General features: G+C 39.5%; 3 protein-coding genes across 7 annotated transcripts; all 3 read left to right on the top strand.

Moving 5' to 3' along the window:
• Nucleotides 1–609: 609 nt before the first annotated feature.
• On the top strand, nucleotides 610–14,458 carry LOC103469777 (SMAD family member 2). 2 transcript variants are annotated; one of them, XM_008417696.3, is made up of 11 exons: nucleotides 610–805; nucleotides 2,847–3,273; nucleotides 4,425–4,514; nucleotides 4,604–4,797; nucleotides 7,877–8,011; nucleotides 8,110–8,172; nucleotides 8,769–8,822; nucleotides 9,866–10,078; nucleotides 10,274–10,411; nucleotides 10,663–10,807; nucleotides 12,027–14,458. In XM_008417696.3, exons 2-11 carry the CDS (start codon nucleotides 3,038–3,040, stop codon nucleotides 12,148–12,150), a joined length of 1,392 nt encoding a protein of 463 aa, XP_008415918.1. In that variant the 5' UTR covers nucleotides 610–805; nucleotides 2,847–3,037; the 3' UTR covers nucleotides 12,151–14,458. The 2 variants fall into 2 exon arrangements, with proteins under 2 accessions (XP_008415918.1, XP_008415916.1); XM_008417694.3 differs by having other exon boundaries at nucleotides 611–805; nucleotides 8,110–8,184.
• A 499-nt stretch (nucleotides 14,459–14,957) lies between these two features.
• LOC103469778 (immediate early response 3-interacting protein 1-like) lies at nucleotides 14,958–16,874 on the top strand. The gene is made up of 3 exons (XM_008417697.3): nucleotides 14,958–15,334; nucleotides 15,508–15,609; nucleotides 16,524–16,874. The coding sequence occupies exons 1-3, from the start codon at nucleotides 15,244–15,246 to the stop codon at nucleotides 16,577–16,579; spliced, it is 249 nt and encodes an 82-aa protein (XP_008415919.1). The 5' UTR covers nucleotides 14,958–15,243; the 3' UTR covers nucleotides 16,580–16,874.
• Nucleotides 16,875–17,014: 140 nt separating this feature from the next.
• Nucleotides 17,015–25,737, top strand: LOC103469780 (uncharacterized). Of its 4 annotated transcripts, none has more exons than XM_081611312.1 (7): nucleotides 17,015–17,996; nucleotides 18,088–18,251; nucleotides 18,734–18,970; nucleotides 19,456–19,662; nucleotides 19,743–19,850; nucleotides 21,907–21,983; nucleotides 23,997–25,223. In XM_081611312.1, the coding sequence occupies exons 1-7, from the start codon at nucleotides 17,755–17,757 to the stop codon at nucleotides 24,015–24,017; spliced, it is 1,056 nt and encodes a 351-aa protein (XP_081467438.1). In that variant the 5' UTR covers nucleotides 17,015–17,754; the 3' UTR covers nucleotides 24,018–25,223. The 4 variants fall into 4 exon arrangements, with proteins under 4 accessions (XP_081467438.1, XP_081467439.1, XP_008415922.1 ...); XM_081611313.1 differs by lacking the exon at nucleotides 23,997–25,223 and having other exon boundaries at nucleotides 17,015–17,793; nucleotides 17,916–17,996; nucleotides 21,907–22,311; XM_008417700.2 differs by lacking the exons at nucleotides 21,907–21,983; nucleotides 23,997–25,223 and adding an exon at nucleotides 25,462–25,737.
• The last annotated feature ends 1,151 nt before the right edge of the window (nucleotides 25,738–26,888 follow it).

Here is a 26,888-nt window from a genome sequence, read left to right as displayed (position 1 = left end):
CTTAGACTTATTTTAAACATTTAATATTTGACCTGAATGGTTAAGGTTTTGTTAGTTGTTTTTTTTTTCTTTAAGAAAAAAAAATGGTTATATAAATACATCTGCAAAAATATTTATTTTACCTGTTGACCTTAAAAACATTAAAATCAGTGGTTGGAACTAATATTGCCCTTGGAAAAGGCGATTAGTGTGAAGGTGACAATACTCCTCTTATGTTCTTTATAGGATAAAAATGACTTTAGATTGTGGATGTGGTTAATCCAGAGAACAACTACAATTTGAAAATCTTATTTTCAGCCTCCCCTTATGAGTTGGGGTTTTGAATACTGGGCTACCTGTCTCAGTCATAAGTAAGTATTAATTAAGCAAGCGCTGAACATGGTTTCTTTCTTTCTTTCTTTCTTTCTTTCTTTCTTTCTTTCTTTCTTTCTTTCTTTCTTTCTTTCTTTCTTTCTTTCTTTCTTTCTTTCTTTCCATTAATTTTGAGGTAGATTAATGGATATTTAGTCAAGTTACAAGTTACTCACTTCTGAATTTCGGCACAAAAACACTCAAAATCACAGAACGAACACCTTTCTGTGTCCAATCAAGAGGGATTAAGAGTTCTTGCGTCACTGTGACGTTTGTAGCCTGTTCCGGTGTAGCGAACTCAGCTAACGAGCAACTGTAGCGCTTGTAGCAACTTGAGAGGAGCCCTGTATGATTTGGCTGCTGAATTGTACTCAGAAAATACTTTTATGAGTGTTTTTATAGGTCTCCGGACGGTAGCCGCTGTTGAAGCGGAGCCTTGGATTGCAAAACTGGGGTAACTATTGAAAGGCTTTTCGTTGCTTTTTCGGCTTGGGAGTGTGTTGTTTTGTAGCTGCGGTTGATGTTGCTCCGTTAGCCAGCGGGAGCCTCAACTCTCTTTGGAAGAGTTCGTCCAAGATGCTAACAAACCTAGATGCGGATTTTTCAGGAAAAAGATGGGTAGCTGCGCTGAAATGAAGAAACGTTGCATGTACATCGCCAAACAGTTTATTAAAAATAATAATAATAAAAACACTGGGCCTGAATCAGATGGGTTTTGTATAAAACTCGCTAGGTACCGAAGTAGCCCCACTTGACTGTTGCGCACTGGAGGGTTTTCCGCGGATCACAACAAAAGGATTTTTGATAACAAGCTGACTGCTAGCTCCGTGAAGCTAACGTCAGCTCCTTTAGCTCGAGTTTGCATTAGCAATTAATCGAACTTGCATCTCTAAAATGTGCCTGCTTTTCTTTGTCACCTGTTATTTTAACAAATGTTCTTTAGAAATGTAGGGAGCTAACGCTAGTCATTGTGGTGTTGTGGTTTGAGCCCAGTAGGCCCCCCCCCCCAGGGCAGCTAACAGTTGGCCCTCTCAGGGCAACCAGGTTCTTGTAGCTCGGCTGGCCTTGTTTCAAAATACACTACCCGCTTTCAGTCATTTAGCAGCATTCTTTCAGTTGCTTATCGGGCTCGTAACTTTGTCTTGTTTGGAAACCGAAGTCCTGCAATTATGTTAGCTTACGAGCCAGTTAGCTCGGACGCCTGTGACGAGCTAATATTAGATGGTCAGTTCTCCTGGTCACCAAATCTGTTGATTAGCATCAGATTGTGGTGATTCTGTTTTAGTTTTTGGGAGTCGTTACTCTTGGAAAAGTTTAGAGACCACACTGATGTATGTATGTTGCTCTCCGTTTTGTATAGTAGGTTTAATTTAGAACGTACCAGCGAAATTATCCAGTTCTGTAATAGTTTATAATTTGAGATGAGCCTCTAATTTCTTTTGATCGTTGAGATCTGACTTAATGGTTTTGGTTTATTTTTATTTATTATGGCTTTGCTGCAGTTTTATCGTTAAAACCGTATAATTATTTCCAGACTAACATATCTACGATTTTCATTCAAATCCCCCGATTTTACTTGGATCGGAGCTGACAGGGGTCAGCTGCTGAAAAGATCTGAGTTGGATCTCCTGTTTGTGAAATGCATCAGTGCACCTCGACAAACTCATACTGTTTAAACAGCGTGTTTTGGGTTTGTTAAAGATGAGAAGAAGGTTATAAACATATGGTTGGTGGCTAAAAAAAACAAAACAAAAACGTCTTACTGCCTTATTTTACTGCCTTAAAGAAACATACAGGACACATCTATTGTGTTTCCTTAAGTTTAAAGTTTGGTTGTGACTCAGCTCAGTATAAGGACAGCAACCTAACGATTACTCTAGTAATCGTTAAGTTGCTTAATTGGAGTAATCGTTAGTTGCTGCACAATGAATAATCAATAATCGACTAAATTGATTATTCTGATTAATCAATTTAATCGGATTTTTAAAAAATGGGCCATTCAACTGTTTTTTATTTTTATTTCGCCACTTAACCTTTTTTTAAAATGCAATATTAGAAATACATTAACAGGTGCAAATAAACAAATAATTCTATTTCCTTTTTTTTTTAAATAATGAAATAAACATTTTCTTGCTTAAAGGTGCATCTGAACCGGGTGAAGCTGAAACTGCCCACTTGAGGGAATACATACAATATATATATATATATATATATATATATATATATATATATATATATATATATATGTATATGTACTGTTTTGGCTTACTTACTGCTGGAAATAAGTTGTTTTTTCCCAGCAAATAGTCTTTTTTTGAGTCTATACTATGGTTAGCGATTAATTTATAGCTACATTAGTTGGCAATTGTTTCAGTAATCTATTATTCACAATTAATTGGTTGATTAAATTTTCAGGGTTTGAAAACAGGTTTGAAAAAGGTGTTTTTCTTTCTGATTTTTGTGATTTATAATACTTTTTATGTTTCCCCTGCAAGGTGCCCAAATCTTTTGAGTGACTTCTAGCGTTGGCTTCCATCCTGTGACTCACTCATTACCAGAGGGGCCCCTCAGAGCAAGGGCCCGAAGCTGTAGCTCCAAGTTCGTCCTCCCCCCGCCGTGCGCCCCCTGCCTCGTCGGTAAGCGAGAGCTCACACCAAAACCACCTCGAGGCTCTCGGTGGGTCGAGATGTCGTCCATCTTGCCGTTCACCCCTCCTGTGGTGAAGAGGCTCCTGACGCTGAAGAAGACGTCGACCGGGCCAGGTTTAGCGGGAGGCGGCGAGCAGAACGGGCAAGAAGAGAAGTGGTGCGAGAAAGCTGTGAAAAGCCTGGTGAAGAAGCTGAAGAAGACGGGTCAGCTGGATGAGCTGGAGAAGGCCATCACCTCCCAGAACTGCAACACAAAGTGTGTCACCATCCCGAGGTGAGCTTCCTCCTCGTGTTAACGGTTGGAAACTTTTTTTTTTCCCTGTTTCTCTTCCTAACTTGACTTCGTTTCCAAAGACGTATTTGAGCGTCGGGTGCAGCTGAATATTACAGTTTGCCTCCCACTGTGCCGACGGCATCTGCAGGGTTTGTTAAAGGTCAGGAGAAGACGTTCCCCTTTATCGGCCGGCCTTGATGACCCAGACTAAAACTCAGTGGGGACGTTTTTGGGAAAGATTTGTTTCCTGGAATTCCCTGGTGTTTGTGTGTCTGATGAAGCAACAGCTCATTTGTCAACTTTCCCTTTTGGACACTTTCTGTAAATGTTTTAAGAATTTCTGAATCTAGTTTTTTTATTTTTTTTATTTTAAATGATGATTTTGAATAACTTTCCTCCTCCTCTGATTTCCTTTGTTTTGTGCCATGGGGTGTGCTTCTTGTTGGACACTTATCGTATTGTTTCTCATTTGTCTGGATAAATTTGTCAGCATAATAGGAGTTTTGATTTATTGTTGTCACAATAAATTCCAATTGATAATGTTTAACGCCCCCAAAACTGTCCACATAGATGGGATTGTTACTTTTACTATTTTCTCCAGAAACATAAATAAATACCAATAAAGCTCAAGTTTGCATGTTTGCAGTTAACAACAGTCGCCTCACTGTTGCCAACAGAGCGACTTTTTTGCTACATTCACCAACATTTCAGACCAAAAAAAAATGCTACCGGTCAAATCGGTGGTCAGGCTTTTAAAGATCTGTAATCAGCGATCGGCCAGAAAACTGCAATTGGTGCACCCCCAGTTCTTATTGTCACTTTTGTTATCGTCATAAGTGATAAAACCTTTAAGTCCATACCCCCCACCCCCAGTAACGCCATATTTTGTTGGCCTCCACATAAGTTCTGAAATATCTGTAGAAAAGCTATTTTTAGTGTTCAGAGCCACAACATGGAGAACAGATTTTTAACATCACCCTTATTTTTCCTCAAGTCCTTCAAAAAGGCTTCTTTTGCTTGAAGTTCATTTCCACAGCTGAATCTGGTGGCTTTATTTTGTCACAGAAACTCCAATAAGAGTTTCCACATCCTTACTGAAAAAATACTAATATTTTTCTTTTTTTCTGGTTGTGTTTCTTCTCCGTACACAGCAATTGCTCTGAAATATGGGGACTGAGTACACCAAATACGATAGAACAGTGGGACACGTCAGGCCTGTACAGCTACCCCGACCAAACCAGGTGAATATCCTCAACTCGCGTTTGGTGTTTCACAACGTTTTAAGATTGGACATCAAAAACATCCTTGTTGCTGTTCGCCATCCAATCAGATCCCTAGACGGTCGCCAGCAGGTCTCGCACAGGAAGGGCCTTCCTCACGTCATCTACTGCCGCCTGTGGCGGTGGCCGGACCTTCACAGCCACCACGAGCTGCGCGCCATTGAGGCCTGCGAGTACGCCTTCCACCTCAAGAAGGACGAGGTGTGCATCAACCCCTACCACTACCAGAGGGTGGAGACCCCAGGTGAGAGCAACGCTTGTCGGCCAAATCACTGATACACGTCTGGTTGTTGTACTGCACAGAGAGCAGCCAAAGGGGCAGTCGTCAACTTTTTAAGACGTTCAGCGCAAAGTAAAGCGTTGCGTTTTGACGCAGGAAGGAATTTGTTTCTGGATGTTTTAGTTCTCTCCTTGGTTTAGCGCACCTGGATCCAATGATGGCTCATTAGTAGCCCTAAGAAGAACATTGACATGCTGAAAAGGTTGTTACTGCCACCAGGGAGGGAACTAAAAGGATGCAGGATGCCGGACCTCCAGGACCAACTTTGGGGCACCACTGTTTTAGAGCACAGGTGTCAAAATCCAGTCCTCGAGGGCCACTGCAATGTTTAGATGTGCCTCTGCTGCACCACACCTGAATAGAATAATTAGGTCATTAGCAAGGCTCTGGAGAACTTGACACAAGAAGGAGGTAATTAAGCCATTTCATTCCAGTGTTTTGTACCTGTGGCACATCTAGGCCTTTGAGGACTGGAGTTTGACACCCCTGTTTAAGAGAATCAATCATATGTTGGCCTGATGTGCAGTGTGTAGAAACAGGAGCTTCAAAAATGATCATGGAGATGCTGGCCTTTGATTTTCACCATTTAAGAACAAAAGGTAGTTAATTAAATAAGCTCAAATTAAGGCCAGTAAAACGTTTATATACGTTTTCACAACTTTGGCTTGATGATCCAAGATTCAAAGACTAGGAATGACCCCGAAAGGCATTTTGTAAATTATTCACGAAAAAAAATCTAAATTTGACCTGGAACGACATGACTGTGATCAAATCAGACCGACCGGAGCAGCCACCGTTCATCAGCAGCGGATTCCTGCGCGGGTTGAGGCTCCACCGTGGAGCAGATCCCCGTTTCGGTTTTTGGGCTAAACGATGCGATGTAGCCGCAAACTCAAGCTCAGCTACGAGCTAAAGTTTTACCAGCGATGCGACGGGAGCTGCGAACAGGAAGAGGACCTTGCTGACTCTAAACACAGCAGCTCAGAGCTGAGCTGCTCTGAACACCGCAGCAACTAAAGTAAGTTAATTTAGAGCAGTGCGCCACAGCAAAGGGAAAATAACTCAGAAAGACCGTCAAAGAACAACTCAATACCACTCGTATCCCCCGCTCTTCACTTTCAGTGTCTGCTAGCTACACGCAGACTCGTTGCCATAGCAACAAACAGCTCCACTGTTTGTGAGGATCCAAAACCATAAAACCCGCAAACGTTTCCCACACCAAGGGCAACACATTCAGTCCTTAACAGTTTCATGTTTTCAGTCTTGATGTTTATTTTGCGATTATAAATGATCTGAACACAGCGGTGGTTGATTAGCTAATTTAAACAGCTGCTCTAATTGTAAGGATGATCTGACAGAGTTGGTGTGTTGGTCACAGAAACACAGAATTTCGCTGCACATAGACATTTGTTTATTTAAACTTTTCAATGACTTGTGAAATATGATACCCTTGTACCTTGTTATCAAATTGTCCTAGTGTTGACATTTAGTAGCAAACTAAAGGCGTTTTCGCACTGCAGGGAACGGTACGGAACGGTTCCGACCGTGTTTGCATTACAACTTGCGACCGGTTCCACCCGGCCCCTTGGAACCACAAAAGCTGTGGTTCCAATCGGGCCGGCCAAGTGGTTCTGCTTAGAACCAGGAGCTGATTGGCCGCTGGTTGTTATGGAGTCAGACGTTTATTTTCTGTTGACAGCTGGCTCTCACTAAACTGTATTTTGTAAAGAGTGCTCTTTTCAATATTTTTATTATTAGTTTTAATTAGCAATGGATTCGTCTCAATATAGTCTAATCACCTGGTGTAATGATGAGGTTTTTTTTTCCTCCGCTTACTTGCTGATGAATGAGTACAGAATGAACTAGATCGGTCAATGAGGAAAGAGAAAGTTTTCCGCCACATCTCTGAGGAAAAGGCTTCGGCCGCTACATCAAAACCATTATTTAGTTTCAAAAATAATGACATCAGGTACAGCTTCGATGGCGCCCTCAGTGTATATGCAAACACAACAGGGCTGGAACCGTTTCGTTCCGTTCCGTTTCGTTCCGTTCCTTTGCAGTGCGAAAACGCCTTAATATTCTGAGAATAAAACATTGGCTTGTGAAATTGGAATGTCATTGCATTTTACTGATATTCTTAATAAAATATACATATTTTATTATATGTATCCTAAGTCTATGGATTTAGGATAAGCACTAAAAATAGTGCTTGCTGTTTTTAACATGTGAGGTTTGGTCAAGTTAAAGTCACAGTTAGACCTTCAAGTAAGTGGATAAAGTTTTGTCTTACATGGGTCAGTGAACCAATTACAGCTTTCTTGCAGATTATAGATTATCAATTTATAAAAAGTTTGACCTGCCGAATTCGATTTTAGACAATGCCATTTTGTTGATTGAAATGTCGCTAAATATAGGAGGAAAGTCTCTAAGTTGGTAACAGTGGGGTCACTATTGATAACTACAAACTTGCAGACATGACCTGGTGGGCCGGTCTATCGGTCAAACCTCTCACTGCAGAGCAGAAGAGGAACATGGCTGATTTTTAGACCTTTGCTGAAGTAGAAAAGATCAGAGGATGAGATTGGCTTCACGTAAATATCGACCAATCTCCCAAAATTGAGGAAATCGGTGCGAAATTGGCTCTATTTTGTGTTGGTAGTAAAAATATTGTAGAGGTAGTAAATTCAGCTCTGGGACTCCTGTATAAACCCTTAACAAGTAAAACAGAAAAGAAATACAGCAGCTGAACAGACACTGCAGAGGACCGACCAGAGTAACAAAGAAAAACTACAACCACAGTTTAAAACAAAACATCTCACGGTTCAACTTCCTGTTTCAAGTAAAACTCTTCCTGTTAGTTCAAAAAATGCATCTCAATAAATTCTTAATATAATTAGCTGATATTCCCAAGTCTGTCTTGTAATCTTTATGAACTAATCATTCATTTATTTCCTATGAAATCTGTTAGATCTGGTTTTAAGTCAAAAAAACATTTTGCAACACAGTGAGCTCACGTCTTCCTGCGTTTCATCCTCCACCGTAGTGCTGCCTCCCGTTCTTGTGCCAAGACACTCAGAAATCCTGTCCGAGCTGCCACCTCTGGACGACTACACTCATTCCATACCCGAAAACACAAACTTCCCTGCAGGAATCGAACCTCCAAACAACTACATACCAGGTAGAACCGTCTGGATTTGACTGCCGCCGTCGTTTGATAAAGAGTTTTTGTCTCGAACTCCAATTCAGCATCGTCTGGCTTTCTTTCGTTTTTCTCAGAGACGCCTCCACCGGGTTACATCAGCGAGGATGGAGAGGCCAGCGACCAGCAGATGAATCAAAGTATGGACACAGGTACCCTAGACTAGCACGTCCTTCTCCCTTGGTGCTGATTAGATGAACGGTATTGTTTTGAAATGAAGTCATGGTATTATCAGAACCGCCTGTTTAGAGCTGCACAATTTGAGGAATAGACGTGAATATTGGTGGGAACTGCAGTAACGACATGACTTGCTGTAAACAAACAAACACTGATAATGTGAATTTGTTTAGAGTTTAAAGTTAACATGAGCTACTTTCACACAGCAGGCAAATGAAATGTAATTAAGCCATTTCATTCCAGTGTTTTGCACCTGTGGTACATTTAAAAATGGAGGACAGCGGCCCTCGAGGACTGGAGTTTGACTCCAGATTTTTTTTTTAATGACTCTTTTATTCCTTAAACCTTTCGTGTTGCATTAAATGACAAGTTTCACCAAACATATTGCAGATGTAGAGAGGCCGAATGCAAGACACTTGAACAGTGAGTGGTTCTTTGTGATATGTTTATTACAGAGTATATAGATATAAATTTTGATATTGCGGTGATGATAAATGAATAAGGCTGTCACAATGCGACGATCTGCTGTAAAACTCTGTTGGTTCTGTTTTTGCTTCAGGTTCTCCACAAGAACTCTCTCCCAACACTCTGTCTCCGGTCAATCACAGCATGGGTGAGATGTGAACCATCTGCTTTATCACTGTTCAATATTATATCGATTTGTTTAGATGACGATGCGTTTGCCGATATCACACAGGACGCCACAATACGATTACTATTCAGTTTAAGTCACAAATGTGAGATAAAAATGATATATCATCCATCCATCCATCTATCGCAGTTATTTACATCTATCTGTGTCAATGCACAAAAAAAACAACTAAAATATGACTTGGCCATTTTCTTTCCAAGCTCTTTCAGGCACTGAAATAAAAAGTTGAAATTTTAAACTCGATGATATACTATAGGTCAGTGTTTACGTCTTGCATCCATGTAATTAGGTCGTTAATCATTTAATCAACATAGATCGTCAGAGCCTTATTATTGAGGGGAATAAACGACAATTTACAAATATATGGCACCGGGGCTGAAATGATTAATTGTGATGAATCGTTTTTTGAAATAATTGTGAAATAATTTAGTAATTGGTTAATAGGAGAATACAGATTTGCTAAAAGAGCAACACACTCAGAGCAGTAATAAATCCAAAGCTGTATAAAAATGTAAACATTTTGCATTTAAAATTTAATAAAACGTCTTTGTAAATATGTTCCAACTAGAAGTCAGATGGTTATAGTTTTAGCTTCACCTGGTTCAAATTCTGTAACGATACCAACAAATCTTAAGCACTGTGCTTTACTAATTACAGTTACTAATAATTAACAATTTCCTGTTTGGCTGCAGATGCATCTTTTGCTACAAATGATCATGTATTCACTAAAAGAATGCTGTTATTGCATTTTAGGCAATGAAATGTTTTTCTTATTTAAAAAAGAAATGAATCATTTGTTTATATCTTTTAATTTATTTCTTTTTTTTATTTATTTATTTATTTTTTTTTTAAAGGTCTGTGGTTAGATTAAAAAAAAAATTGTAGAATGCACCAATTTTTTTTGGTTTGTTTTTCATCTGGTCATGTGACCGGTTTGTGGAATGGCATTTGTGTTACCATGACAACTGTAGCTAACTACCGATGCGGTGCCTCCCGTCCCACAGACCTGCAGCCGGTGACGTACTCGGAGCCGGCCTTCTGGTGCTCCATAGCGTACTACGAGCTCAACCAGCGTGTGGGCGAGACGTTCCACGCTTCTCAGCCTTCGCTGACGGTGGACGGATTCACGGACCCGTCCAACTCGGAGCGCTTCTGCCTCGGCCTGCTGTCCAACGTCAACAGGAACGCCACTGTGGAGATGACTCGGCGGCACATAGGTACGGCACAGCTGAGCGAGTTGGTTCTAGTCAGCAGAATATCTGTTTCATTTCTTCACTTCATAATTATTCTCTAAGTTTATCTCAATAGTATCCAAGTAAGATAGAAGTTTGAAAATTAGTTATAGATTTTGGGGCACAAATTTGCAAGTTTTCCCATTTGTAAGGCATGATGAATTGGATTTTTTTTTACAGGAAGAGGAGTTAGACTTTACTACATTGGAGGGGAGGTGTTTGCAGAGTGCTTGAGTGATAGCGCTATCTTTGTCCAGAGTCCAAACTGCAACCAGCGGTACGGCTGGCATCCGGCGACGGTGTGTAAAATTCCTCCAGGTAAGAGGCTGAAAATGGCAGCATGTAGGAGAAATACGGACTTTTTAGTCAGGTTACACTGAACAGTTATGACAATTAACCTCCTTTTAAAAGGTATTTTTAATGCAAGTAAGTTCAAAACGTCTTTATTGTTTTGTATTCACAAGCTGTCACAAAAGCTGAACAGTAGTTGGCACTTTATTCAGAAATAAGCCTTTATTTGTGCGTCACCTCTAAAACACATGCTCCTGTTCACGGCTTTCTTCCTCCAGGTTGTAATCTAAAAATCTTCAACAACCAGGAGTTTGCGGCCCTGCTGGCCCAGTCGGTCAACCAGGGCTTTGAGGCCGTCTACCAGCTCACCAGGATGTGCACCATCAGGATGAGCTTCGTCAAAGGCTGGGGAGCCGAGTACAGGTGAGCACTGTCTCAACTAGCATTCGCTACTGCTGTGTGCGCTAGAGTTTTCAGTTAATTAGCAAGACAACATCAGTGTGTCCACACATCGTTTGAAAGTCTTCAATTCATGTATCTTAAATGAAGGCCTTAACATGGCCTTAAAACGGGAGCACAATAACGAGATAAGATGCAGGAGCCAGAGTTCGTATTCATTCTTATAGTTCATTTAAAATGACCCTGAGCAACAATCTGTGTAAACATTTCCACATTCGCTGCACACCAAACGAGCACTGTGGCCTTAACTACGCTACTCACAGGTCTTAAAATTTTGTCATGACAGGACTATATAATCATGTGTGTATTTTTATTTTTTTTTCTTGCTGAACTTTTCTGTCATGCACAGACATATTTGTTGTGTTTGGTAACTAGCTACTATTAAACTTTGCTATCTAGCCCGCAGGGCTAATAGTCGACCAGAGTAAGTGCAAATGTACCCCCGGTTGGCTGGGCGATGTTTGTATTTGCCACTGGCTCACTGCTTTTGCCAACCCATTCAAGTCAGTGGTAGCTCACAATCACCCCATATATTTATAGTTCTTTGGTCTTAAATTTTAAAAATCTGGCAGTAAAATGGTCTTTTGAAAGTCTTAAATTTGACTTGCTGAAACCTGCAGAAATTCTGGCCATGATTTAAATATATGGCACAAAAAGGTTTATTTAAGTGTACGAGTTTTATGTAAATTTAACCTAGCATGCTAGATAGAGACTTGGACTGTAAATGAACATTACAAAATGCTAAAGAAAATGCATGTTGTGATTGCTTTGGGAGAATCTTAGAGCTACTTTAGCAAATGGTATCCTGCTGCAGGCCGCTGCCACCTCTGGACCCACCACTCCCAGTACCTTTTCCATTCCATAAATTCTTTACTTTTGTCCCCAGAACCTTAAACGTACCTCTATTCATAACACGTGGACTTTTCCGAAGTGTTTAAATGATGTGTTTATTGTCCTTTGCACAGTTGCCAGCTGAAATCCTTTCCAGTTTATGCAAGTTGTTTAGTTTTTGCTAGCTGACAAACTAACAGATTTTTTTAAAAGTCTGGCTAATGTGCTTAAAATGCTGATACACACATGTGGCTTTGGAAAAGTAATTAGTACACTAAATGCCTAAAGCATTAGCAGATGGAATGTTGGGACAACTCGGGACCAAAACTGCTTTTCTTTTTTCCTTTTCCAGGCGACAAACCGTCACAAGCACTCCATGCTGGATCGAGCTGCACCTGAACGGCCCGCTGCAGTGGCTGGACAAAGTTCTCACCCAGATGGGCACCCCGAATGCACGCTGCTCCAGTATGTCCTAAGCTGCAAAGGAAACGCCCGAAATAACCCTGATACAAAGATGGCTACACTCCAAACTGGAAAAAAAGAGAAAAAAACAGAGGGGAAAAAAGAAATCATAACAGAATTTGTTTTTGTAACATTCTCCGTAGTATTTGGGGCTCGGTTCCACATCCCCGTTTTAACTTCACACACACACACACACACGCACGCACACACACACACACAGAAGAAGAAGAACATCAATACATAGTTCAACTCGCATATACGCATTTTTTTTATTTTATGGAAAATAAAAATAAAAAAAAAGAGAGAGAGAGATTGGCACTTTGTTATCCACGTATGTCATGCACCTTGTTAAATTGCTTTGCCCCAAATCCTTAATATTAGATCTATTTGTGGTACAAATAAAAAAAATGTATATTGGTTGTTGTCTGGGAAGTAGAGGAAATACCAAAAATATGTGAATAGGTTCTCAGTGTTGAAGATTGCTTGAATGCTGAAGTGATATATATATCTATATATATATATTTTTTTTCCCGTTGTTCCATCCCACCACATCCATTGTTCTGAACCTAAGTTTACTTTTCTCTGGGAGACTTCTCTGTTGTCAAGGGGAGGCGGCTTATTGAAGAAACGATGGCCTTGGTGGCTGTTTTTCTCCTGAAGGAAATACCACAATGTGTTTATGAAATTTGATTCAATTGCCTCTGCCACAATGGCGCCCAATTTATTTCTTTTTCTTTTCTTTTTTTTTTTAGTAACACAGTGTCGTTCTAAGACATACCTTCAAGATAGACATATAGGAATGTTGGTAAAATAAATATTTCCATAGCTCTAAATAAACTGCACTATCAGACTGGCTGTAGTTTTATTGTAGTTGTTGTTTTTATATATATATATATTTTTTTTTGGTCGTCATTTGGCACTCTTCGTTCTTTTTAGCTGATTTGCATCCTATCCGATTCGCCTGGTTTTCTAGCTTCCAGCCAGGTTTTACAGAGCACGCTGGGCAGGGACCAGAAAATATATCAGAAGTTATCAAAAACTAAATTTCTCTTTTTTTGTGTTTTTGTTTTTGTTTTTTTTTCTATCCAACACTGAGACTGCTTGAGCTCTGGAAGGCGAAACGGTTAAACGCCTCATCAGGAGAACTTTGAAGGCATCAGTGTAAATTCATTCTGTCCATAGTCAATATTCCTGTTGTTTTGCTACTTTTTTTCTTTTGTGTATTTGTGTGTGTATATGCACACACACACATACACAAAAATGAATTTTCCGTCATTCATTTTTTATTTTCTAATATATTCAACACCTCAGTAATTTCTAAAACGAGAGAGTGTAGATCATTCCTACATTTTACCCCAAATTTCTAAGCGGCATATCTTTTGTCTCAGTGGGGTGGGGGAAGAAAGTAATCACTGCCCTTACATCATATGTAGCTTATATCTAGCCTTTTTTTTTTAAATTTGTTTTCCAAAGAAATCTGCTGCATTTAAAGCTCAAAAAACCAGAGTTGACTGAAAGTTTGAATCCAGTTCCTTGTAGTTATAGTTTTTTTTTTAGATGTTTAAAAAATTTAGTTTTACCCTTTTTTTCGTGCGTGTGTAATTATTGTCCAAGCACATTTGACCTCTAGCTTTTTTTTTTTTTTTTTTTGGTGCTTTGTCGAGCAAGTTAACCACACTCAATTGGCTTTTAAAATGTTACAGCTAAACTGGATGGGAGTGAATGTGCCTGCACACTGGGACATTATGTGTTGATGTGCGTATTGTGTTCGTTCAGTCTTTAAAGGACAGCTTGTACAACGAGACTTACTACCTTAAACTCATTACTTGGTTGTTGCAAGTTTAAATATGTCCCCAGTCCCACCCGTTGATGTACATGTGTTTACCATATGACACTAGAGATTGTACTTGAAGTGCAACTAGTGAATTATGATTTTTTTTTTTTTTTTTTCGGGAGCGGGGAGGAACTGAACCATGTGTTTGGGTCCAGTGTTACATTGTTCTTATCTTTGGCCTACAACATATGAATGTGAAAAAAAGAGAAAAAAAAAACAAGAAAAATACAAAACAAAAACTGATGTGGACCAGATGTGCGTATGCATAAAAGTAGTACATTATGTGTGTATTTAACAGTAATCTTTTATTTGCAAACCAGTCAGTACTGTAGACGTTGCAATTGTTTTACCAATAGAGGGCGGTATTGATAGAGCAGTTTTTTTTTCTTCTGTTTTTTTCTTTTTGTTTCTTGACCATGAGCTTCTCAGGCGTGTGGCATATTATGCAGACTTCATAAAACACTAATAAAGATTTTTATTCTCATGAACCTGCCTGTTTTTAAATGTATATGAATAATACAATTTTAAATAATTAGTTTTCATATGTAAAGGGGCAGTTTTGTGTATATTCTAGCGCACATAGTCCTATTTTATAGCACAATGGAGTATGTTGCCTTCAGTTGTTATAAAGATGCAGTTCATGTCAAATATTAAAAGAAATTCAACTTTGTAATTTAGCTCCTTGAAATTGGGCCTCTGTCTCTTTAAGAAACTTCTCCTTCTGAAACTCTGCTTGGTGTTTGTTAATTGTTGCTGGATAGTCTAAAGGTGCTCAGTGGGGGAGTGGCAGGGGAAGGGCTGCTATGTGAGGCGGAAGCTCAGAAGCTTGGAAACCGCAGCAGAGGAGGAGCTGCGTCTTGAAGGCGGAGCTAGGTCCAACCAGGTGTTTTCCACAGCTGAATGGTTGCCATGGAAATTAAAGGATTTCTCAAAAATATTGAAAGAATCGAAGTAATACTTCAGGTATGTTTTTGATGAGGGAATAACATGATGTAAAGCTAAAAAGTTGATTTTAAATACTACTGCCCCTTTAATGATGCTCTACATCACACAAAATACAATATAAAATATGAGTATTTCTGCGAAGTATTGTAATTAAACGGAATATTTATTGTAACAGAATATGAACGAAGCTTGATTCTGTGTATTATAACAATAAAAAAAGAGTGCGGACTTCGACCAATCGGACACATTTTCCTATCCTCGGCCACCGTACTCCACGTCATAGGTAAATAGCTTCAGCTACCCTGCAGTTAGCTGCTGTAGACTTATCATGGCATTTACGCTGTACTCTCTAATTCAAGCAGCTATTTTGTGTATAAACGCTGTCGCTGTGTTACACGAAGAAAGGTTCCTCAGTAAAAGTAAGTAGCTAGGTTGTAAATTCCTCGAGTCATTGGACAGGACTACTGAATGTAGCCGACTTGTTAGCTTATGCTAACTTCCTAAATTAGATATTACAGGCTAATGAGTTTAACAGAATGTAACGGAATTATATATTTGTGTTGTTTTGGTGTTTGCTTTCGCTCTCGGTTAGTCGGCTGGGGAGTGGACCAAAGCGTTGGAGGGTTTGGTGATGAACCAGGCATCAAAGTACAGCTGATGAACCTCATCCGCTCTGTGAGGACAGTGATGAGAGGTGCCTGTTTCTTTTTACTCCGCATATTCTCACACTTAACAGTTTCTGGCTAGTTTCTGATCAACTTTTTCCATTTCATTTTATTTTATTTATTTATTAATGTATTAATTTTTTAATTTAAGAACTGTTGGATGGGATATTTTTGAATCCCTCATTTATATGTGAGAGATTGAGTAACATGTTGACTTTCATGTATTTTAAGGTTTTGTGTAGCATCTAGTGTAAAATACTAAACTGATAAGTTCCATTAAAAGCAAAGTTTAGAGTCTCACAGTTGTAAAATGCAGGCATGCATTATGAGATGTAAGCATTTCTTTTCATTTTTGCTAAAAAAAGAAAAATATTTACTGCTAACCACTCAAATCAGCCAACTAATCCTTTTTTAACTTATTGAGCTTAGTAAGCTATACTGTCAAACACAGCAACAGGGTTATACAGTATTGTGCTAATTTATAGTTATCGCAGTATCTGTGTGTTCAATATTAATAGAGAACTGTATAGAATTACTTATAAAGTAAAAGAGGGTTAAAGGTATTGGGCTTCTTTCCAATTCTATTTACACCAAATTTGGGGATTTACAGCAAATAAAATTCTTACAATAAAATGTAACATTGTAAAGGGATTTTTATCACAAGGAAATAAAAAAAAAAAAAATTCAATTCAAATTGCCAGGGTGATGTAATCAAAAATCCCTTTTGAATGGGCATAAATGACCTTAAAATGCTAACAGGATACAGTTTGCACTGTCTCCTTTATAAGGCAGATAAGACTTGAAAAGAAAAATATAAAGTTAATTTAAAATATTATGCCATTTACATCAACACAGAAAAGTCATGAAAGAAATGAATGAAGATAATGTTATTGTGTTAAATGTTTCTTTAAATAACCTGATCTTGACGTGTGTCGTCCTGCAGTGCCGCTTATAGGCGTGAATTCAGTCTGCATTGTTTTGCTGCTTCTGTTTGGATGAAGAACAGATGACCCAGTCTGGATGGACCAGCCGACTGCCACAAGTCCGTCTGCTCAGGAACTACTCCGAAGAACCGGCTTCATTACATCCCCATGGCGACGGCCTTAATACGAATGTTTCTTTCAACAACAAATAAAGTCATAACTCTGATGACCTTTTCCCCAAAGAGATGATTAGTTTTACAATTCATCGTCAAGAGATTTCGACTCTTAAAAGTACTCGCAAGAAATTGGAATCAGTTGTTGAAAATGTTGTTTTTGTCTGAATGCTCAAGAATAAAGACCTTTTCAGATCACTCTGTGTTACAAAGTGTCACTGGAAAATTTCCTGGAGGAATTTGTTATGTACTATAAAAGTTGAAGGATTCTTCTGGTTTTCTTTTGTCATTTTTAAAGAATGCTAACTAATTTAGTGCTGTGGAACTTCCTTCTGCTATAATAACGTAACCAATAAAATCTTGAAGTTTTTTAATATTTTTGTGCCTGTTAGTTTTTCAATTTATTCCCTTACTGACGTTTTGAAGTAAGGGAATAAAAATTAGCTTTGTTGTGGGGCTTTTAAGGGCTTGGCAGCCATTTCAACATATAGGACTAAGTTAAGTTTCTTATTTTGAAGGGTATCTGTGAGCTTTAATCTGCAAGGCCAACAGAATCTCGTTTTTCATGTGTCGTTTTGGTTCATTTATGCCATATTTTAAAAGGCCAACATTGCCCAGCAATAATATGGAACCTATTCTTATTTTGAAGACCCTCTGCAAACTTTATTTTGAGTGATAAAAATAACTAACCCTATGGGTCCCTGGAGTAGGCCCATTGGGAATTTGTGACCTATTCTACTCGTAAAGACTGAGTTTATTTTGAAAAGTATGTTTGTTCTACTGTGAAAATTAAAATTAACCCTATAATGGTTGCAGACCTGACCAATAAAGTGTGAAACATACTCTGTCAATAAGTTTTAACAATTTAAAACTTTATCTTGAAATTATCCAACATATATCGGAATACTTGTCGTATTTTGAAGAATATCTTTTCGTTCAGAATAAAGGAGTGTTTTAATTCATTATTTTCAAGTCGTTTTTTAAATAATCGAGCATGTTTGTCTCATGACGCTTGCCGTAGAACTCAACAGTATCCTGCGCCGTCTGACCTCCGAGTTCAAAACAAAGTCTCAGCAGCATGGGAAATGCTCGAAGTTGTGTTGTTGCCTCGCTCTCCGTATGTTCCGTATGTTTAGGCTACATGTACATTTATCGCTCTCACAAATTGCTGCGTCAAAATGCGCTGAATAGCGACAAACTTCCGAGTTTTGTGTATCTTTACATCAAATATCTGAGCAGAGCTGTGACGCGGAGAGCAGGCCACCTGTACGCAGCGCGCGCCACAGGAGCGCGTGCTGTTTACACGGTGCTCAACTGCAGGTGAGTAAGTAGTGTGATAAAACACTTTATAAATTAGCCGGACTGCTGGACGTTCTCGTTTTGAGTTGGCGTATCTGTGCTGCTCTTTGAGGCTGGACAAAACTCTGCTGAGGAGATTCTGCGGAGCAGCAGGATATGGATGGGATTATCCGGACACTGAATTCAGAGACCTCCCGCTGTGCTTCCCGGAGGTTCTCTGCTCCAGACTAATGCTTATGTTGTTAACAGACCACAACTTTAGACTCAGCCCAGCAGGTACCACAACAAAAACAACACGAACAAAAGAGGTTCCTTACAAAAGTATTGATAACTTTCGGCGTGTTTAAACGTTTCAAGTTAGCCGCATTACAATTAAACATCTGGTTTCTGTTGAGATTTTACACCAGGAATAAACTCAAAAAGAGAATGATGCCAGGTTTTCATTTTCAGCCATACCGGTCAGGCCTTTTTTTTATTTAAAATGATATCTTTAGCTTACAATTTAATTAAAATTCTCCATTACTTTGGGTTGGATAATTATGTGAAAATCCATCTAAATCAATTGAATTGTGTGGTTGTATCGTAATAAAAGGGGAGTGAATACTTTTGCAAGGTATTGTAAATGCTGAGGTTTTTATCAGACCCACGTCAGCAGTAAAAAAAAAAAGAATCAGTACTGATACTATCTGACACTCCTGCAGCATACTGTTCACCTCCCTGCTGCTGGTATTTCACCAATATGAACTTTCTGTTGTCAGGTCTTGTTCGTGTGCGACAGAGCCTGAAAACCCTTCAGCCAATCGATGAGCTGAAGAAGGGTCCGTTCACGCTTCAGGTCAAGGTGGAGGGATACCGGCAGACGGATGCAGGGGTGGAGGTGGACGTCTGTTTGTCCGCTGCGTCTCGTTCCGGATGTCCGGTGTGGGAGAGCGTTGTAACGCTGCTGTCACAGAACCGGCGCCACAAGCCAAGCAGAGACCTGCCGAGGAACGAAGGCTAGTGTGAAACCTGCTGTACTTTTTGCTCTGTGAGGCAGAAGCTTGGAAACTGCAGCTCTGAGTAGGAGTTCGGTACACCTAGGCATTCTGCACAGCTGAATGGTTGCCTTGGAGATTAAAGTATTTCTCAAGCATGCAGGAAAGAATCAAGGCAACGAGTATGCTTTTGAAGAGCGAATGACATTATAACATGATGTAAAGCTCTAGCAAGTCGGTTTTACTTAATAATACTTCTTTAAAATACCAACATTTTCACACAACTTTATAATTTGGTCTGTCTGATATAATTTTTAAATATTATGTTTGAATAATTGATCAGTACTTGAGTAACCTTTTTACCAAATAACGTTTTTACTCTTACTTCATTTCTTGAATGGCTACTTTTTACTTTTACTTAAACATATGTTGAAGTGCTAATACTGTGACTTGCATACGATTTTTGTGTACTCTTCCTTTCATACATGTGAATTTTACTGTTTTAGAGGAGGAGCCAGACGATAAGGACAGTATAAAGCAGGTGGAGGTCAGAGTTCCCATGATGACCGGCCTTCAGTGTGTTTGGCCCTTCACTGACTACTCCCCCCATCGCCTCCTGTCTTTGCCGGCTGTGTTCTGCTGCCTGAAGTCTCGAACAGCGCCGGGCCTCTGGATGCTGTCCGTCTGCTTGGCCGAAATAGAAAAGCGCAAAGGTAGGAAGGCAGCCGATTATCGACCACAGATTTGTCTGCAGCCAGGCGAACGATGCGTCACATCTCTGTTGTGCCTCCAGGTGTTGAAATCATCACGGCTCCCGTCTGCGTCACAGCCCATTTTAAGGAGACTCCGCCAGCAGCAGGAACTGTAACTATCAGGTTCTGGGACACGAGCAAAAACATGGGTCAGTCTGCTGATGAAGGCCTGAGTTTCCAGGTGCAACTGCAGGGACAAAGCTCCTCCCACATGGTGGGACTGATTTCGTAGGATGGAGAACATCTGTCAACAAAAAATGTTCACGTACCGGTTTTCTGATAATCTTTGACTAGGTCATTCTAACTCATAAACAGGATCTAAAATGTGTTAAACCATTGGCTCTATGTTTCGGGTCATTATCAGTCATCAGCACATTTTTTTCCTTGTTCTAAAAAATCTGCTGGGAAAAATCTGTGTTGATTTCTTTTGGTTCTTAGCTTACAGGATAATTTATCACCAGAAGAATCTTCACTTTTTTTCAGTAATAATAAATGTTTTGTCTAGTTTCCCTTCAGCAGGATCCGGTCAGATTGAGGTTACGGTTTACGCCGGACGTTTTGTAGACCACACTGAACACTTTGTCGGTGCTGTGTCGACCCGCTGACCGTATTGGGTCAAAGCAAACATCACTCCTGCTGTGACTGAACATTTTTCAATATTTCATCACTCCGGTATTTCCGTCTGCAGCTTCCATGTGTGTGAGAGTCTGTCCTCTTGGATTATTTATATGCTGCCCTTCAGTGTGTGGCACAGAGAGGAGTGGCTCTTCATGCATCGCTGCACAGCTGAGAGGTGTTAGTTTTAAAAAATTCGGTTGTTTTGAAAAGTCTTAAGCTTTTTCAAACAAATCGGACTAAGAAGGTTTGATTACAGTTGAAAGGCAATTTACTAGGCGTTTCTCATAATATACACATTTTTGTTTTTTGTTGTTTTTTTAGGATTTGGATGAATGGATTTTTTTTCTAAGATCATAAAATAATTATGACCTCCTCTGTCTTCTGGTTGAACATGGCTTCCAATGCGTCTGTCAGGATAGCTATACAAAGAGTGGGACTCTGTTAAAATGTAGATCAATGTTTAAATTGGCCCTAAACTGTGTTACATTTCGTCTGTGTAAATTCACCGTAATAAAGCCTGTTGTGCTTGTCACTGCTTTCACATTTTATTTCATGTAGAAGGAGCCCTTACCAAGTGTCGACTGCATAAATATGGAGACACTTTTCAGCAGATTCTCATTTTTGTGTAAAAATGTTTTTTTTATCTCTATAAAATATTCACATTTTTCAAGAAATTTAGTTTTACATCAATTCACTGTTTATTTTACTAAAATAAACAGTGAAAATATGTAAATCTGTAATTAATCTGTATGAGCTTAACATACACATCTGAATTACTGAAATAACTATTAAATTAACCCTCTTATTTCTTTAATGTTTTTATTTCTTCAATGATTTTGAATTTATTGAGACTGTGTAAAAGCTAGTTCCGTATTGTTTTCATTAAAGCTGCAGTATGTAACTGTTTTTTTTTTTTTTTAAATATGTTTTGACCGTAGAGTATTAGATGCGACAGATACTCTGTGAAAACAAACTGAGCTCCTCTGCCTGTTCCCAGTGCTCCCAGTGCACAAGGCAGAAACAACCAATCACAGCCAGGAGGAAGGTCCTAGTGCTGTCAATCAACCTCATGTAGCCTGGCCTGAATGTTCAGGTTGGTTAATGTGACCACCGATGATGGGAGCTAAACAGTTTCTCTAGATCGGTAAATTGTTTCTCCACCATTAGCACATTGTTCAGTACACGAACATGATTGACGGCGCTAAGACTCTCCTCTAGCCTCTGATTGGTTATTTCTGACCTGGAGCAGTGTATTTCTTCAGACAGCATTAGCAACACGAGGAGATGGAGGAGCTCGATTTTTTTTTTCATAGATTATCTGTCTGGTAGCATTCTGTAACAATATGGTGACACGTTTAACAAATATGGAAAAAAACATGTATTTGTTAAAAGTTATGTATACTGCAGTTTTATGCAACTGTTTGAATTGTAAACACTTGACTAAATCGACTCATATTTAGTCAATTAAAAATGACACATATTTGTAACCAATCATGTTAGTGGTTTTGGTATAAGGCGTGGTTTGTTCTCAGTGCCACACAGCAGTTGTAGTTTCTAAGCGGAGGCTGGGAGTGTCTTTGTTTCCAGTTTCTGCTCAGATGAGAAGTCATTTCCACCGGCTGTATGGAGGATCAGAGGGAGGCAAACAGCTCAGACGTCTTCAGGTAAAAACACAATGTCATTATTACCTGCCTCAATCTTCTGCTCTGTTTTGTTCTGGTGGCTTAGTGTGGAAAAACGGTTCCCTTCTTTTTGAAAATCGGCAGCAAAACTAAGCAGCCTCTTAAAACCCTATGTATCTTTTATCTGCTCAGTAGCCGTTCTAACTTCCAGTGGCTCATGTTTTCATGCTTGTTATTATTCATTTATAGAGTCCCTATTCTGTCATGCATATGAATCAGTAGAATGTAACACGGTCATTTTGTCAAGCCTGTTGTACAACGTAAGCTGCATTAAACTTATAAAGCCAGAAACTGGAAACGTCCTTGATCAGGACGTTGTTCAATTTTGTGTTTATTTACCACACTAGCCAATCTAATTCAGAAAATACTGCAGCCATATTTCAGGAGGTACTTGCAGATGTAGACATTAATATTAGGGTGGGGTGAGGGGTACAGGTGCACCACAAGATGATGGATAATAGCCACTTTTCCTTTTACAAAGATGATTACTGTAGTAATATAAATAGCAGCAATAGTAATTAAATAAACGTAATTTAACTTGCCACCACTAGGCAGCAGTATTTATTTTTTTTATCGCCAAAGCTTATTTTTAGGTTTTTGCTGCAAAGGGTGGCATTCTGGATTCACAATATCACCACCATGGATGATTTGATGGATGATTAAGGGTTAAATCTTCTGTGATGCTTTGGGCCTGTTTGTCAAATACTTTATTAACTTTGTCAGAGTTGATGGGAGATTTAACTTAAGAGAAAATGAAAGTAGGTCATCAACTGGATCTAAAACGTGGGGCCATAAACACTTAGTGGTTCACCAGAGATTAGGCAACTAATCCAGACTTCTTCTGTTGCCATCTCAGTATCCAGATGTAAATTCTGTGGAGATTTTTCTCAATAAGGAATGGTTTATATATGTTAGTGGCAAACCCTTATCCACAGTGACTTTTTCTGAAGATGGGAATGAAAGAGTGAGAACGAAACGATCACTTTCCTCCTTTTGTTGGAGCACATTAGAGCAAATCATCTGTGTGTGTCTTCAAAGAGCCAGTCCTGAGGGAACGCAAGTTATTTTCTGCTTCTTTCACGGTGCAGGCTTCATTTCTTGATCCAGAGTCCTATCCCAAATGACAGCTCATTCTCTCTCTCTGGTTTGTACAACAACTCCCCGCTGCTTACAATTATCTACTCCAGTTAATATGGAAGTGGAAAAGAGCAGAAACGTGCACAGAATAATCTGAATTAAATATGGCAATGACGTAATTTGTAGATGATAGATTGTTGGCAGCGCTGTTTCATTAGTGTGAACAGCAGCTGTGGTCGTAATGACCAGTAGTTCTTGGTAGATAATGGAAAGTAAAGTTAAGTAAAGACCCCTCCACCACCATGCTTCAGACTCTTAGACTGATCCTGTCTGTGGTTTTTCTCCCCTAAAAGCTCCAACCTTTTGTGATGGCAGTAACAGAGAATAATTGTTCTTTGTCTTACAACAACATACTCATTTTGTCAAACCAAAACCAAATTAAATCATCTTTAAACAGTTTTCATGCAGCTTTCAGAACAGGTCAGCTGGTTTTAAGACAACAGATTAGCCCTTTTTTTAGCCTCTGTCATGTTTTTTTTTTATATTTCACCAACGACTTTAACTTCTAATGCTATTTTTTTCTAATTGTTGTGCTTCTTCACTGGCTATCTTTTTGGACTTTTTAGAAGTTTCTGGCCATTTTTTTACATCCTGCACATTTTCCAAATGAAGTCTAATACTTTATGTCATTCTTCATCTTTACATTCTCCACACTAATGAAAGTGCTGAAAAACTTTAGGCAGGTTTTTTTTTTTTTTTTTTTTTTGCATTGTTCTGTTTTGCTTATTTGCCAGAATTATCAAAACATCTCAAAGCCTGTTTTTACTATTTGGATATCATTAAAAAGGAATTAATAGATTTAATCTTATGTATATTCACACCTTTGAAGTGAATCTCCATCTTTGTATTTTGCATCAGGACCGATCTGTGACTTGGTGAGGAGGAGGCAGCAGTGCCAGCACTTCCTTCTCTGCGCCACCAGGGAGCAGCAGTGCGCAGGTCTACCATGACTGCCTCTGAGTGGCTTTTAAAATGTACCCCGGGAATGGCCACGCTGTGGAAGTCAGCGCTCACAAACGAAGAGACCAACTCAGGAGCCGAGGTGACACAACACACAGGGTACCGTCTGCTCCGGATCTCATTCCTAGAACTGAAAAGGAACAAACGTTCAGTGTGAGAGGTGAGACGTTCCACAGAAACTCTACGCCGGTCTTGGATTCAAGCAGCCACATCTACTCAGGCCCTGAGGACAACTCCACAGAGCCACACGAGTCGCTCACAGAGTCTTCCACCATCACCTTTGTAGATGGCTACACTCTAGAGGAGTCGGTGGAGGACCACAGTCTGCACGAAGCAGGGACGACGTACCTGAAGGAGTTTGTGTTGATAGACGACGACGAAGACGGGGATATGTCGCTGAGGGAGAAAACTGTGACAGACTTCTCCGTCAGGGACGGGAACGCCGCCGACCTGGTGTGCGGGAGGCTCCTGTCCACGTCCACGGGCTCGCTGTCTGAGTCCAAGGACGAGTCTTCAGTCCGTGGCCCCCCACCGTCGGAGGAGGCCGAGGCAGTACACAAAGACAATCCCTGCTGCTCCTGCACCATGCTATGACTGGTCAGGAGCTTCTGAAACCCAATGACACAGCATGGCAAAAGTATTCGTACTTGTTAAACATTCTGGGATTTTCTTAGGCTACAGCTAGGGATGAACAGATACGAGAACAACCACGTTATCATTCTTTGTTAAACCTTTATATGCATGAAAAAACTTTAAGCTCCACTTCCATTTCTATTGGTTTCTTGCCTGTCAGGAGAAACGTTTTGTGACATGAAGCACATTTGTACTTACTGGTTAAACTGGCACAATAGGCTGTTTGAGACACTTAATATTGACTTCCAAAAATGTTTGTATGTACTTTTTCTTTTAAGAAAGATGTTTATTTTGATTTTGTGCACAGAATCTTAGTTTAGATGATCAGTCTTGAAGTAAACAAATACTTCTTGAAAGTTTGTTAGAATTTTTTTTATAGTAAACCAAATGCATGTTTTTTTAAGATCTGTTCATGGTGAAGGATTTTAGGAGAACTACACAGAAGTTCATAAACAAATGGATACTAACCTGAAATAAATAACTTTTAAGGTCTTTTTTTGTTCATTCTTGTTTACGCACTTCCTGGGTAAAAAAAAAAAAAATCCCAAAACAACTTATCTACCGGCTTAAGAAATAAAAAATGTTTAAGAGGTATCTCCAGTAACTGTTAACTGGAGGTAGTTAAACCAAAACATTTGTTTTCTTTTTTTACCTTATTTTTTTTTAAGTTGAAAGAAACTTCTAGGGACTTGTAATAAATTATCAATTTCTTTCTGTTTCCCTGGGATAGGACTGTGATGGGACACTGAGGCCCAGTTCTTCCAGCAAGTAGCTCCAGACAGGAAGAGGACCTCCTTTTATCATGTCACCATGCATGTGAGGAAAATGGTGAAAGAGAAGACCCAGAACTCTGTATTCTCCAATATTGCTAAATATTAAAGAAGTGTCGTCCTGTTGGCAAAATGACACTGTACAAACAGCAGCGGTACCAACGTCTGAGCTTCTGGTGATTTTAAAGTTAAACACACTTATTTTTTTCCTACTGAATAAATGTGCTCAATTTGTGGATTTTGTTTGTTACTATCAACCATGTTGAGAACTGAACTTTTGGGTGAAGTCCAGTTGCCTTCTTCTTAAGTTGAATTCATTTTTAGTTTGTTTTTTTTATACATCCAACAAATGTCTGGACAGATGTGGCTCAGTGGCAAGATAGCAGTCAGAAAGTTGCGAGTTTGATTCCACCTTCCCCAATTGCCACTTGTTAGTGTGCCCTTGGTCGAGGCATCTAAACCAGTTTTAATCTATACATAGCTACATAAATGGATGTGTGTGCAGTTGAGTGAATGTGGCTCTTGTGTAAAAGCCCTCAGAGTGGTTAGTATGACTAAAAACAGTCCTATGCAAGTTTTCTTCCGTTATCATTTCCAAACTAACATCAGATTGATACAGATCTAAACTGCTGCACCTTTTCCAGGCTGATGTAACCTAACTGCTCTTTGCTTTGTCAGCTTGAAGAAAAACTCACAGTGTAACTTTCAAATTAAAGCATAGCTCACGTGAAAACTGCTGACAAACATATAATTAAAGAATCCTTTAATAGTTTTCAGTTTATATCTTCTGTCTTTATGCTTAGAAGACCAAGGTTTATAGCCTGAAGTGTGCACTTGGAAGTTGTGTAAGAAGTCTCTCCCCCTTACCCCCCTTCAGAGGGAGATGGGACTATTTTACTGCTTTGTATGACAGCAAAACCCCAGTTAGGACCCTGCTGGGCGAAGATAGGAGTTTACCAGACTTATCTCCCCCTCCCACAGCTCACCAACTTACCCCCCTCTATACTCCCCTCCTCCCTCTGCTCCCCTCCAAACTGCAGAATGGATCAGAACGGATGTAGCAGCAAAAAATGACTAGTGGATTATTACTGAAGATGTCCTAGGTTTGAACAAATATAGAGATAGTTGCTAAAAGAAAACGTACAAAATTTGACAGGCCTGTTTAAAGCAAACACAATGTACTAGACCAGTTACACAACAATGAAGTAAAATTTAAGAAAAATTAAATAAAAAGTTGGGGCATGACGTGGCGTCATGGTTTAAGCCTTGACGCGACCTTCCCGAGTTGGAGTCCGGTCCTCGGTGCTTTTTCCACGTGTCATTGCCCCCCTTCCTTTCGGCTTGCTTTCAAATAAAGGCCCCGAGAGTCAAAAAAGAAACTTAAAGA

Source organism: Poecilia reticulata, chromosome 9 (genome assembly GCF_904066995.2).
Source record: "Poecilia reticulata chromosome 9, P_reticulata-male-v2, whole genome shotgun sequence".
In the NCBI taxonomy this organism is placed as follows: Eukaryota; Metazoa; Chordata; class Actinopteri; order Cyprinodontiformes; family Poeciliidae; genus Poecilia; species Poecilia reticulata.
Note: the sequence above shows the minus strand (reverse complement) of the source record. Positions and strands in the feature narration are given on the sequence as shown.